At 42.2% G+C, this 15,774-nt stretch overlaps 1 protein-coding gene across 1 annotated transcript in view; it reads right to left on the reverse strand.

Moving 5' to 3' along the window:
* Positions 1-3,304: 3,304 nt before the first annotated feature.
* The window catches only part of LOC130367289 (vomeronasal type-2 receptor 26-like), a 42,032-nt gene continuing 29,562 nt past the window's right edge, over positions 3,305-15,774 (reverse strand). Inside the window, exon 3 of the mRNA XM_056569695.1 lies at positions 3,305-4,230. Coding sequence (XP_056425670.1) covers positions 3,305-4,230 — 926 coding nt within the window. The remainder of the gene's footprint in view (positions 4,231-15,774) is intronic.

The following is a 15,774-nucleotide window of genomic DNA, read 5'->3' on the forward strand; positions in this document are numbered from 1 at the left end:
GAAACATTTTTATCTCTGCCAGTAGTTGGGTGTGTAGAGTAAATTTGGGCATTGGATATTAGGACACAATTCTTTCAAAATTCCTAATCAAAAGGTTGGCCTGTGGGGTGTTTATTTAGATTTGGGCAGCCATCTTGATGACCTCAGGCAAATGGCCTGCAGATATTTGACTAAGCAATTACTGTAAAACCTTTTGAGCCAAATCTACCCCAAAGCCATGAACCACAACAACTATGTTACCAGATACTGGACAACAGGCATGGTGCTATCTCTGCAGGGAGAAAGTGAGGCACAGGCAGGGTTCAAATTTAGGAATTAGGCCTTTATTTCAGCGCCTTAAAGGGGTACTCCAGTGGAAAACTGGAGAAAAATAATCGTTCCAGTAGTTTTTAGCAGCTGTATGCTAAAAAGGAAATTCTTTTTTGTCTTGTCCACAGTGCTCTCTGCTGACACCTCTGTCCGTGACAGGAACTGTCCAGAGCAGCATAGGTTTGCTATGGGGATTTTCTCCTTCTCTGGACAGTTCCTGATACAGGCATCAGGTGTCAGCAGAGAGCACTGTGGTCAAGACAAAAAGAAATTCAAAAAGAAAAGAATTTCCTCTGTAGCATACACCTGCTAATAAGTACTGGAAGGACAAATATTTTTTAATAGAAGTCATTTACAAATCTGTTTAACTTTCTGGCATCAGTTGATTTAAAAAAAATACACAATTGCACCTTGCTGTGGCAAATTCAAAGTATACAAAAAATAAGGTTGCAGCAGCACTCTTGGTCAAAAAAGGGAGGCTCTGAGTGCACTTTTTGATCAAAATGTGTCTAGGCCGCCTGGCTGGGACAAAATTAAAATTGATTTTGAAGGTTTCTCAACCTGTTGTACGTAGAATATTACAACTTCCTCCAGTAAGCTACTATGACATGTTATGCTGGTAGTTTTAGACAGGTCTACAGGTCTACACAATCAGCATCACCAGTCCAGGAACCATATAATAGGATTTTTATTTTAATTACATTTCTATTTTAAAATTAAATTCCTTTTGGAGCAGATGCTGACACCGATGATGGAAGAAGGAGGGATGATGGCAGCAGTATGGATGTTCTCCTTGTGGAGGAGGAGTTGGATGAGGAGGTAGTGGGACCTGAGGAGGAGGCTTTGGAGATGGACTCTATAAAAGAGAGAAGGGATGAGGACCCTACTAGAGGTAACATTGATGAGGATGAGGAGATGCATCACCAACCTTGGCAGTGTGGGACAGAGGTGGAACAAACTGGGCCTTCAGAAAATCTGGCAAGGATGGGTAGGTGTATGCTTTCCTGCTTCCAAAATAACAAGCATATTCTTGGCTTGAAGGGAAGAGAAGAGTACTGGATAGCCCCACTTTTAGACCCATGTGGGGGAATTTTTCGCATCTTCAAAAAAGGATAAGCTATGCAGACAGCTTGCCAAGGCTTTCTAGCAACAAACACCAACTGACCAGGGGTCCAGTCTCCACTCTCTGCAGAGAAGACGGTCTACTACCTCTGCCAGCACTACCCCTGCAAGAGGCAGGATGCTTCTTGCTACCCTAGCAAGAGGCATCAGCAGCAACGGCGGCATCTTGATGGTGAAGTTTCTACATCCTGTGTGTTTAGGGGCTTATTTTATTGCCGATTCGAGCAAACCGAACTCGCGATTTTCAAAAAGTTTGGCTAGTGCAGCAAACCAAACTTTTCCAAAGTTTACTGAACTCTAGACAATACCAAATATGTCTTATTAAAACATGACAAAAAAAGGCTGATTTAAACTTTTATTATAGGGGGCTTTTCATGTGTTACATTTTTTACCTTTTTTATTTTTTTAAATATTTTTTTATTCCCCCCAATGAGACTTTAACAATGATGTTTCTTAAACTAATCCATTGATTGCAACATGCATGTCTGCATCTGGACTGCACCAGTGTGAGACATAATGTAACAGAAAAAAAAAAATAATCATAGAGGGGCGTGGCAACAAATTTCCATGAACAAACCTTCATATTTATTTTTTTCCTTCGAAAATTTTTGTTTTTTAAAAAGATAGTTATATTGGGAAAATTGATGACCCCAAAATAGATGGTCTGAAAAAATAAAAAACGACACCATATCACCCATTCCCTTCACTTCTGGACCTCTCAAATGTTTTTGGGTTTGTTTTTCCGAGTGATTTTGCTTGGCACTAGGTTTTATAATGTGTCTATACTCATTTATTTACAAAAAATACAATGTGCCCCAATACTGCAAATAAATAAATGAGGGAAAAAAACACATGGATTATTGAACCTACAACAAAAACAACCCTACACTCTTAAGAAATGAGGGCCATTGTCCAATTGTTACTGATTGAAGTGTGTGGTGCCACTTAAAGTGCCAGATTTATAGTTGTTGAGAAAACACATTGGGGGAGATGTATCAAGCAGATTTTGTGAATATTGGCCCTAATTTTCTAAGAGTGTAGTGCAGTTTGCTTTGCATGCTTTAGTTTCCAACAGGTTTTCATGGCATTTTCTTTTATTTATGGTATTTCATGGTATTTTCTACTGTATCTTGTATTTGGCAATTTTCTCTACGTTTTGCTCTTTTTACACATGCTTTGAGTTGTTGGGTTTTCCAGAGCTTAAATCTACCACATTTTATGTGGAAACATTAGTAAATTTCTAGATGTCTACACTAGGGATACAATCTATATCTCTCTAATGGGGTGCAGCAACCTACTGGGAGCACCTGTCTACTTACTGGAGGGGGGCACTTGGCTACCAACTGAGAACATCAATCTACCTACTGGAGGCATGACGCTACTTATTGAGGCAACAACCTACTAGGTAGCAGATATCTAAATGGAACCAAAATTAGAGGGGCACCATGACCAATTAGAACATTACAGATAGGGTCAAAGGTAAGGAACATAAGATACTAGTCCAACAGATTCTGGGGATATGAGTTATGGATGGGAGAAGTTGTCATGGTGGTCTTGACCAGATGGAGAAGAGAAGAATATGATTTTTATCTAAGATGTCACCTTTCACTAGATGTAACTGCATTATTACAGTGGTCGGGTATTTATTATGTGCGAAAGTCACACATGGGCAGACTCTTTTCCTACACACTATAAGAATGAGCTCAGTAATTGACCTAACTGCTTTTTAATGTACTTATAAACAGAAATGAACAAAAGAAAATTATGACACATTTTCCTTAAAGCATTGTAAAAACTTTTTGGATGATTTCAGAATTCTTAAGATTTATTTTCTACACTTAACAGAAATTATATTGTTAAAGGTTTATTCTGTCTAAAATCTGCTTGTCGTTTCTTTATTCTTATTCCTCATCATGAGATAGTCTTTGGAATTCATCTCAGGTCTGAACAGTAAAATGAAACATTTAGGAAAAAACATACAAATCAACAATGCCCAACTAGATGCCAGGATGGCGAATACCTCCATGGCGACTGTATATTTACCCTGGGTGCTGAGATAGGCTGGAATAAAAGATATCCAAACACACAGAAAGGCCAACATACTAAACGTTATAAACTGGGCTTCATTAAAACTGTCTGGAAGTTTTCTTGCCAAGAAGGCCACTATAAAACTAATAGTAGCCAGAAGAAATAGATAGCCGAGCATGGCCCAGAAGGCGATGGGTGACCCATTATTACAGTCAGCAATAATAAGTTCTGGTTTATCTTCAGCGTCGTATTGTGGGAATGGAGGAGCCATTGATATCCAAGTGATACACAATAATAATTGTAGAAGGACGCAGATAGAAATGATTGAGTAGGAGACTCTTAGGTTGGTCCATTTTCTTAGCCTGCTCCCAGGTCTTGTGGCCATGAAAGCAAAAACCACCATGACCGTCTTGGCCAATATACATGCAACACAGAGAGTGAATACCAGACCAAAAGACACCTGACGTAGAAGACATTTATCATGATCAGGGTAACCAATAAATCCTAAGGAGCAGAAGAAGCAGGGACTGAGAGATATCAGTAGAAGACAACTTAGGGAGTAATTGCTGGCTTTCACAAGTGGAGTGTTCCTGCGACTGAAGAAAAGCCCCAAGATAAGAGCTGGAAATATCGAAGACATTATACTGATTGCAGCTAAACTGGCTCCTAATATATCCTCATAAGACAGGTACTCTGTGGGTTTAAGGAGACACTTGCATTTTTCAGGATTTGGCCATTGGTCCCATGGACATCTGAAGCAGTTCAAGGAATCTAAAAAAAAAAAAACAAGCAACAAAATAACATATTGGGGTACATTTATAAAGGTATTTAGATCCCTTTTTTTGCATATAAAAGTTGCATAAAAAGTCCCACATGCGCCTAAATACTTATTTTTGCGACTTTTGTGAGTAAGCAAAAAGTTACAGACAGCCTTACCTGATCAAATTGTAGTTTTCCCTTTGCAGTGGTTGGGTATTTATGATGTGCGAAAGTCACACGTAGGCAAAAAAAAAAAGTCACAAATCCCTTACGCAAAGTCACAAGTCTACTCCTGTTCTGACCTGGAGTACAAAACTCCCGTACGTGAGCACATTTAAAAAGTTGCAAAAATTTCTCACAAAAGTCTCAGCTGCCACTTTTTGTTTTGCTTATGTGCTCCAAATTTATTAACCCCCTGCGATAGTATGATAAATATGTATCACATAAGCAAAACCAAAGTACCAAAAACAATGACTTCAGAACTTGCTCACCAAAGCAAACAATGATAAATGCCCCTCATTGTTTGTAGGGTATTATGTTTTTTTTTGTGTTACAATGTATGCCAGTGGTATTTTTTGACATGCTACCAATAGATTCGACCAACATTTGACACTATAAAAATGTTTAGTGGTAAATAGTGCCATTGGCAGTGTTTTACTGGAGTGTTTTATTAGATGCATCTGGATAGCATAGCACAGTTAAAGGGAATCTGTCACCTGCACTAACCTATTGGTACAAGATTGTAGTACAGGTGATACTGATGAAAATGAAACATACTGATCCCTGATCCATACCAGCCTATATTCTTTTTCTTCCTTCATATGCTAAGTAGGAGATTTGTGCATGGAGGCCATTCCCAAGCCCTGGGTGCATGGTGACTCCTGTCTTTAGAGGAAGCACTTCCTCCTATTTGCTGAGTCTCCTATGCTGCAGAATGGAGCTCTACTCTGCAGCAAAACAACTCTCCTCAAATTTCACTTCACTTCATACTTATATATTTCTTAATCCAATTGTGAATAGGAATTATTTAGTGAAATACTGGTCTATCTTTCACTTAAATACCCGCCTAGTTGTGGATGTAACTTATAGTTTTGTCACTGTAAAATGTCTTAATAGACAAATTCTGCAGATCTATTAAGGGATCCAGGATGACATTTGATGAAGTGTTATCATTTTGATTGTGGATGCACTATAGCAAAATTGGAAGGCTGGTAACTTGCTGTATAATTCCATATTGGGTTTATATTACCAAAGTATTGTTAGATTGGTCATGGTCTTCTCATTCAAGGCAGATATCCGGTAGCTATGGTATGCATGGTTAGATATATATATATATATATATATATATATATATATATATGTGTTGCTCTTGTGTTCATATATATCCCCGCCAATTAGATTGCCATTTAGTATTGTTTTTCGTTACTCGGTTGCCATAGTGAGATTATTGACTTTAATATTCTGTAGTCATCTGTATTATAAATGTCAGCCATAAGATAGTGTGCAACATCTTATAGGTTGTTTGCTTAGGCCAAGTAAAGAGTGTTTTGTTGTGTAGACACAGGACAGTGAAGTTAGAAGAAACTTAATTTATTGTATGAAATTAAAAATAAGTAAAGATCAGAAATCTTTTTCAGATGTTACCGACCATTGTTTATGCAGCATTGAAAGGTTGATACTTTTTCATAGAAAATTGCCCATATAGCAGAGTACCTGAAACCAGTTAATTTGTTTTATAGTGAAAAGTGCAAAACTGTATTTAAAGGGGGTAGTCCAGTGGTGAATAACTTATCCCCTATTCTAAGGAAAGGGGATAAATTTGAGATCGCGGGGGGTCCGACCGCTGGGGCCCCCTGTGAACTCTCTATACGGGGGCTAGCCTCTTCGGCCAGATAGCGGGTGTCGACCACCGCACGAAGCGGCGGCCGACGCGTCACCTCAATACATCTCTATGGCAGAGCCGGAGATTGCCGAAGGCAGCGCTCCGGCTCTGCCATACAGTTGAATTGAGGGGGCGTGTCGGCCGCCGCTTCGTGCGGAGGTCAACACGCCCCCTTTCCGCGGGCTTTCGGGGCTCCGCCCCAGCGGTCGGACCCCCAACGATCTGCAACTTATCCCCTATCCTTAGGATAGGGGATAAGTTGTTCACCACTGGATATCTCCTTTAAAGCTTTCTGTTACTTAACCATAAATGCCTTAAATGTCTCTTAAGATAAGGGTGGGGTGAGGAGTCAGACCACAGTTTGCTTCCAGGGGTCACAGAGCTGTGTCATGTAAGCAATCAAATTTTGCAAAGGCTGTATGTCCCAGAATTTTGCCCACCATCCTAGAGATGGGAGGAGGGAATGAGCACATTCCTAAATCCTAGGTACATGTCACTAAGAGGTCAGGGGTCGCAGTGCTGCACTGTGAGTTGATTTCTGAAGTCAATCTGGTTGAAGGGAAGAGTCAATTCCTTAGCAGATTTCTTAAATTCTTAAAGTGAATTAAAAGAAGAAAAGTTTTATAGCTGAGACAGGAGTGTCCAGTGAATTAATCAAATTGCTTAATTGAATTAATAATTATTGCAAGTCAATCATGCTAATAAAAATTCATGATTATTGATTACTGATCACATTTTTCCACAGGATCATATATATGATGTTTGTGTGAGTTTTGTTTATTTCAGACAGCAAAGAAAAGTAGCTGTACTTTATGCCATGAACAACCCAAAGGGATCCATAAGAGCCGGAACTGGAAACAGCACAATTCCAAATTTGAAGATGGAGACATCATAAATTCCCATGTGGTGGTGGTATCGTAAAACTGAAAATGAGCAGTTATACTAACCCATGTTGATTTTGTCTCTCATCTGTGACTAACTTGTTGTAACCGTGTTCCATTAAACATATGTAACTCTGTTTAGAGGTAGTCTCAAAATATTGATTGGATTATTATCCTAAATAGACATAAAACCTAGGGCAGTAATAGTCTAACAGAGGATGAATAGTTAAATCTATTCATGATCACCCTGTAGTTTGTTTTCTTTGGTAGAAACCGAAGTATCCTCAACTTAGCTGATATATGGCATAAGTTAAAAGGCCTAAAATAGGCAGGTATATGTCTGATAATGTCTATGTTGCGTTGTTTGCTCATACTGTCTTTTGTTTTCTTAAGCCTAGGTGATAGCCCAAGATGGGATCACGTGTTGATGGAAGGACAGATGGCGGAATCCTAACATCTTTTTATTCTGAACCAAGAGATCCTGGGAACAGAGCTAACCGAGACGCAAGAGACGTCCTGTCGGAGCCAACCCAGATGTATCCAAGATGTATACAGGAGGGACAAGAGATTCGTCGGCCGCATCCGAAGTACATCACACCAGGTTTAACATGACGTATTGAGGTCGCAGACATGAAGACATGATGCCAAAGCACCGCTTGCTAATTCAAGTTGCCAAGTGCCTGACAAGCAAGGAAGCCATTACTTTAAGATGGAGGGCCAAATAAACAATTTAACTAGAGACACGTTTCAAGAAAGTCTGACAGAACCGATTTCTCTCTTTACAGTGGTCATCAAAATGTTTTTTTCATAACAATATGCGTTCTATGAACTGGCATGTTTATTACTAATACAAGTAAAGTAACATACTTAAAGTGAAGTAAACTAACGATAGATAGCAGCAGCAGATACAGTGATTGGCACTCCCTTCACGGCTAGCAGCTAGGCATGTGTAACCAACTGATGTATGCACGAGAAATGACCTGATATAGCGGTGCACCGTATAGCCTCTATTCAGGCGCTAACACCCCCAAAGAAAAGCTTCACTAGCATAAGTACAAATGCAGCACAAGGAGACGTACAGGGGAGCACTCAAAGAGTCCACTCACGGTTACGGTGCCAGGATCATCTTTATTCAGGTGTAGTTAAAACATCAGCTGAACGCCAGGTTCCCACAGCAGGGTAAGCAGCTTTCACGCCCCGAAGTACCCCTTTAAGTGTTAATGTCATCCCGTCATAAAAATAACCTGTTGATATCTGAGGAAATAGTCACACTCAGATGTGAATTGTATTGATTGGCATTGTCTACAATTCACCAGGTCATAATTTTGATATTTTTGATAATTTTCATAATTTTTTATTTTTCATAATTAACATTTTTTATGACCATAATATATAATTCATAATTGAGTTAATAACGCACGACAACAACTTCCTCTGTCGTATACAGAAACTGAAAAGTACTGGAAGGATTACGATTTTTATAAAGAAGTAATTTACAAATCTGTTTAACTTTCTGGCACCAGTTGATTTAAAAAAAAAAATACTGAAGTACCCCTTTGTTATCATTTTTTTTATTGTTTGCATATTACTAGCATGTCTCTTTCAGAGTACACCTTTAATAGGAGGGCCACATGCAGAATAACAGGCACTTACAATCCTTGACATACTATTAATCAGGTTGATTATGGTTATCTGAGGAATGTTTTGCCACGATAAATGCACAAAAGGGCAAAAATCATCGAGAATGGCTGCTGACCGCTCTCTTTGCAATTGCTGACCAATAATGTTGCAGATATGCTGGATGGGAGACAAGTTCAAAGGTATGGCAATATGCTGCCTGGCATTGTCAAGTTGAAAAATGTCTTGTGAGACATGTGGGGGAAATGGCCTTAGCACTTGTTCCTCAACCAAATAAATATAACCTTAAGCTGTTAGTGCACCTGAAATAAGGACTAGAGTCCAGGTTAATGTATAGTAGGTGTTGATGTATACTATGGTTGGATGAAGGGGAAGGGATGTGTTTCTATATTTCTGCAGAATCATTTATGTTAAATTGTATTTGGAATGTATCTAACCCTTTTTTGAAGCCCTTAACTGTTCCTGTTGTGACCAGTTCCTGAGGTAGACTGTTCCATAAATTTATGGTTCCTCTGGTAAAGAAGGCGTGTCACCCCTTGAAACTAACTCTTTTCTTCTCCAGACGGAGGGAGTGCCCCCTTGTCTTTTCAGGGGATTTAACCTGGAACAGTTTTTTCCCTTATTTTTTGTATGGGCCATTTATCTACTTATATACATTGATCATATCCCCTTAAATGTCTTCTCAAGACTAAACAAATGTAATTCTTTTAATCTTTCTTCATAGCTAAGATGTTCCGGCCCCTTATTAGTTTAGTTGCACGTCTCTGTTCCCTTTCGAGTTCCAGAACATCCCTTTTATGAACTGGTGCCCAAAATTGAACAGCGTATTTCAGGTGAGGCCATACCAATGCTTTATAAAGGGGAAGTATTATGTCCCTATCCCTTGAGTCCATGCGTTTTTTTTATACATGACAATATCCTGCTGGCCTTAGAAGCAGCTGCCTGTTATTGCATGCTATTCTGTAGTCTATGATCTACAAGTCACCCAGATCCTTCTCAACCAGTGACTCTTCCAGTTTAACCCCCCAAGACATACAATGCATGCCAGGTATTAGTACCCAGATGCATAACTTTACATTTATCCCTATTGAACCTCATTTGCAAAGTGGATGCCCAAACACTTAGTCTATCCAGTCATCTTGTAACTTATTCACATCCTCTATAGACTGTAGAGTACTATAAAGCTTGGCATCATCTGCAAATATATAAATAGAGATGAGCGAACTTTTGAAAAATTTGATTTGCCGAATTTTCCGAAAAAGATTGTTTCGATCCAAATTTTTTTGCGGCAAATCTATATTAAAAAAGGCTATTTCTAGTCTACAGAAAGCCTCAATAGGGGTATAGAACACTTTGCTGTGTTCTAAAACTCATATTAAGTGTGCTGGGGTAGTGAAATACTGTTATTCAGAATAACATGCAGATTACCAGCATCGCTTTTAGAATCACTGCCGCACAGCAGCACAATGACAGAGCCTGATGGTGGCATCAGTGTGAGGAGACCATATAGTGACCGAATGACACAGCGTGGAGGTGTTGGCAGTATGAGGATACCATATAGTGGCTGAATGGCACAGCATAGAGGTGTTGGCAGCATGAGGACAGCATATAGTGGCTGAATGACACAGCTTGGATGAGGCTGAAGCATGAGGACACCATATAGTGGCTGAATGACACAGCGTGGAGGTGTTGGCAGTATGAGGAGACCATATAGTGGATGAATGGCACAGCCAGGAGTAGCCAGCAGCATGAGTAGGCACTAGGTCTTCACAATCCCTAAAATTAAAAGATTAATTTAGAAATTTAAACCGAAGATTTTGCATTGCGCGTGCTACCTATGATAAAAATAGAATTTCCCAGACCCAGACCCAGCAGCGGCATCAGTAAACCATATATTGCCTGAATGACACAGACTGGAGTTGGCTGATGCATGAGTACACACCAGGGCTTCACAATCCCCCCCAAAAAAACACAACAATTTGAGCAATTTTTGAAGAAGATTTTGGATAGCGGGTGCTATCTATGAGAAAATTTGAAATTCCTAGGTCCAGGCCCAGGAGCGGCATCAGTAAGCCATATATTGCCTGAATGACACAGCCTGGAGTTGGCTGATGCATGAGTACACAGCAGGGCTTCACAATCCTCCCCCCCCCCCCCCCCCCGCCCAAAAAAAACACAATCTTTGAAAAAGATTTTGGATAGCGGGTGCTACCTATGAGAAAATTTGAAATTCCCAGACCCAGGCCCATCAACGCCATTAGTAAACCATATATTGCCTGAATGACACAGCCTGGAGTTGGCTGATGCACGAGTACACACCAGTGCTTCACAATCGCCTCAAAAAACACAACAATTTTAGAAATTTTTGAAAAAGATTTTGGATAGCGGGTGCTACCTATAAGAAAATTTGAAATTCCCAGACCCAGGCCCAGCAGCGGCATCAGTAAACCATATATTGCCTGAATGACATAGCCTTGTGTTGGCTGATGCATGAATACACACCAGGGTTTCACAATCCCTCCCAAAAAACACAACAATTTTCGAAATTTTAGAAAAAGATTTTGGATAGCGGGTGCTACCTATGAGAACATTTGAAATTCCCAGACTCAGGCCCAGCAGTGGCATCAATAAACCATATATTGCCTGAATGACACAGCCTGGAGTTGGCTGATGCATGAGTACACACCAGGGCTTCACAATCTTGGATAGCGGGTGCTACCTTTGAGAAAATTTGAAATTCCCAGACCAAGGCCCAGCAGCGGCATCAGTAAATCATATATCGCCTGAATGACACCGCCTGGAGTTGGCTGATGCATGAGTACACACCAGGGTTTCACAATCCCCCCCAAAAAACACAACAATTTAAGAAATTTATGAAGAAGATTTTGGGTAGCGGGTGCTACCTATGAGAAAATTTGAAATTCCCAGACCCAGGCCCAGCAGCGCCATCAGTAAACAATATATTGCCTGAATGACACAGCCTAGAGTTGGCTGAGTCATGAGGAGACCATTGAAATGTCAGATTTTTTAATTTGAAATTGAAATCAAACTTTGAGTGTCCCGGACCCCAGTGTGTGGGTACGAGGGACCAAATCCAACAAGCCCCCACAGGGCTCATGTGGCCGTGAGATGTAGGTGCAACATCTCCATTGCCCTGACCGGCCATTGTTTCCAAGACTTTTCGCCAAGACAAACCATGTGAAGAACAGTGTGACACTGTAGTTCCCTGCACACATGGTATGCTGAAGCGCCACTGAGACTTGTCCGTTTAGTGGAGGCTTAGGACACAGTGGAGAATGTGGAGGCGGAGTCACACACTGTCATAGGACCAACGGGCAGACAGAGTGTAGCAGGAAGCAGCATGAGTACACAACAGGGCTTCACGATCCCTAAGAAAATACAACCATTTTTGAAATATTTGAAGAAGATTTTGGATAGCGGGTGCTACCTATGAGAACATTTTAAATTCCCAGACCCAGGCCCAGCAGAGGCATCATATATTGCCTGAATGACACAGCCTGGAGTTGGCGGATGCATGAGGAGACCAATGAAATGTCTGATTTTTTTATTTAAAATTTAAATCAAACTTTGAGTGTCCAGGATGCCAGTGTGTGTGTACGAAGGACCAAATCCAACAAGCCCCCACAGGGCTCATGTGGCCGTGAGATGTAGGCGCAACGTCTCCATTGCCCTGACCGGACCTTTTTTTTTTTGTACCAGGACTCTATAATACAGGACGGTGGACCACAAAAAGACATTCTTCTCTAAAGTAATTTTTTCTGAAATAAAGAAGCAGAGCTTATCCATCTCTGTATTATTTTAGAAAATTTTTATAAAAAAAATCACACACAACAAGCGTTCAATGGTGTAATGGTTGTTATTCTGGAAAATTCAATCATTTATTACTGAGAAAATTATCTGAAAATGTGAAAAAAACACTACCCAAGAGGGTTTAATAACCCCATATATTGCACCATAAATGTTGAAATTTTTATTAAGCATGTAGGTATCTATTTCAAAAATCCTAAAATGAAAGGCCCAAGCCCAGAAACATCATGAAGGCAAGTAGTTCCTGAAAGACACAAGAGCAGTCAGGAGTAGGCATCAGCAGTACCCAAGAGGCTTTCATAACCCCTTACAATTGCGAGATCGAGACATAACAGGTGTGTGATGCCCTCAGATGTCCGGGGCTGCACGCGCGCTACACTGAATGGACCAGCGTGTGTCTATCCATCACCGACAAGTGCGGGTAACCCGCTGAACCCTGTTCGTGATAGGGATCGAGGATTGCAATTATTTGCCATGAAATAAGAATTACAACTAAGTGCGGGTCATAAGCTCGGGTTCATTAAGTCCCTGCCCATTGTACACACCGCCTGTCTCTACTACCGATTGGATGGTTTAGTGAGGTCCTCGGATCGGCCCCGACGGGGTAGGCGATGGCCCTGGCAGAGCGCAGAGAATTTAAAGATCATTGTTGAAATTAGCATTTTGCATGTATTAGCTACTGCTAAACTTCCACAAATTAAAGGCCCAAGGCCTGAGGCATCAGGGAGGCAAGAAGTTCCTGAAAGACACAGGATGAGTCAGGAGCAAGCATTCGCAGTACCCAAGAGGGTTTCATAACCCCTTCACTAAAGTTCAATGTTGAAAATTGCATTAAGCATGTATTTAACTACTGCTAAACATCCAAAAATTAAAGGCCCAAGGCCAGAAGCGTCAGTGAGGCAAGTAGTTCCTGAAAGACACAGGATGAGTCAGGAGCAGTCATTCGCAGTACCAAAGACGGTTTCATAACCCTAATTGATAACCCAAAAGGTTTTCATAACCATTATTGGGAAGTGTTGGTGTAGCAGCATGGTCAATCTACTCTAAGGCATCTGGCATTGGTGGCTAGAAATCCTGGCTGATCCATCCCTGATTCATCTTGACAAAGGTCAGTCTCTCCACATTTTTCGTGGACAGACGAGTTCGCCTTGGGGTGACTATGGCCCCGGCCGCACTAAACACCCGCTTTGATTGCACACTACTGGCTTGGCAGGACAGCTTTTCCAGGGCAAACTCTGCTAGTTGGGGCCATAAATCAAGTTTTGCTGCCCAGAATTCCAGCGGATCTTCAATGTATGTTGGCATGGCCATGTCAAGGTATGCCACCACCTGGTGGTTCAGGTCCTGCTCCATGTCTACCTGCTGCTGATGAGTTGCTTCACTATGCAGGTGAAGAAAGCTACTCATCAGCGACTGTAGACTCAGGCTGCTGATTGAGCTGGTACTGCTCCTGCCACCCCTCCCCTCCCCAGCAGCCACGGCAGTGGAAGGTGACCGCAGAGGGCCCCCCGAGTCAGACCTGCGAGTGGATGGACCATGTCGCCGATAGGCATCAGCCAACTGACTACGTAGGATCTCTCTGTAGTAGGTCAGTTTGTCCTCCCTCTCAGTGGGTGTAAAAATGGCCCCATTCTGGGACGGTAGCGAGGGTCCAATAAGGTGGAGATCCAGAAGTCATCCCGCTGACGAATTTTGACACTTTGGGGGTCACGGAAGCAACTGAGCATGCACCGTGCCATTTGCGCCAGTGACTCGGAGGGACTACCTGCCTCCATCTCCACTGCATATTGCCACGGTGTGTCTGGGTCCTCTGTCTCGCCTTCCTCATAGCCCTCCAGCTCCTCTGGCTGCTCCTTCTCCTCCTCTCCTGTCCGATGACTAGAAACACCGGCCATCTCATCCAACCTAAACTGTGCTCCACTCTGCCCCTCATCCTCCTCCTCCAATTCAGCCCCCACAGGGCTCAAGTAGCCTTGAGATGTAGGCGCAAATTCTCCATTGCCGTGACCAGCCATCGTTTCAATCAATTGTTGTAGGAAATGTAGGAATAGAATTACGTCATTCATGTCGTAATCCAGGCGACTTACAAATAATGTGGTTTCCTCAAAAGGGCCTCAGCAAACGGCAGGTGTCACATATGAGCGGCCACTTGTTCACATTGAAGTTACACAGGGGAGTACTCCTATCTGCTTGGATCATCAAGAAATCGGTGATGGCTTTTCTTTGTTCGTATAGTCTGTCCAACATATGGAGGGTGGAATTCCAACGTGTGGCAACGTCACAAATAAGACTGTGTTGTGGGATACCGTTCTGACGCTGCAGCTCAAGGAAGGTGTGCTTGGCGGTGTGCGAGTGGCTGAAGTGCATGCACAGTTTCCTTGCCATTTTCAGGATGTTTTGCAAATGGGGTGAAGACTTGAGGAAGTGCTTGACAACTAGATTCAACACGTGTGCCATGCAGGGCGCATGTTTTACACTTCCTTGTCGCAGCGCGGACACGATGTTCTTCCTGTTGTCGGTCACCACAGTTCCCATTTCTAGATTTCGTGAAGTAAGCCATACTCGGATTTCTTTACGAATGAATTTTAGCAGTTCCTCCCCTGTGTGACTCTGTTCGCCAAGGCAAACCATGTGAAGTACAGCTTGACACCGCCATGCCCTACACACATGGTACGATGAAAGGCCACCAAGATTTCTACGTGCAGTGGAGGCCGAGGACACGGTGGAGGATGAGGAGGCAGAGTCGCACACTGACACAGGACCAACTGCCTGAGAGTGAGAGCGTGGAGGAGGAAGCGGTGTGACCTGTCCTAGTTGCTGTTGTGGCTGTGCAGGAACCACATTTACCCAGTGTACCGTAAAAGACAAGTATTGTCCCTGCCCGTAGTTACAGCTGTTCACGTTGGCGCTGCCATGCACTTTTGAACACACAGACAGGCTTAGGACTGGCCCACCTTCTCTTGTACAAACTTATGCACGGCTGGTACTGCCTTTTTCGCAAAGAAATGACGGCTTGGGACTCTTCACCTCGGCTCGGCACAAGCCATCAATTCTCTGAAAGGTGCAGAGCCCACCACTTGAAAAGGGAGGGACTACAGCATCAGCAACTTGGACAGGAGCACATTCAACTTCTGCGCCGTTGGATGAGTGGGCGCATACTGTTGTCTCTTGGACATGGCTTTGCTGATGGATTGTTGGTCGAATAGCTGACAAAAAGCGGGAGAAGCAGGAGCATCTGGAGCGACAGAAGGAGGGTTTGACACACAGCTCCCTTTGGCTGAGGTGCTGGAGCCTTGGCTGTATGAAGGAGGGAGCGGATGGCCACTG

This window comes from Hyla sarda, chromosome 4, assembly GCF_029499605.1.
Source record: "Hyla sarda isolate aHylSar1 chromosome 4, aHylSar1.hap1, whole genome shotgun sequence".
In the NCBI taxonomy this organism is placed as follows: Eukaryota; Metazoa; Chordata; class Amphibia; order Anura; family Hylidae; genus Hyla; species Hyla sarda.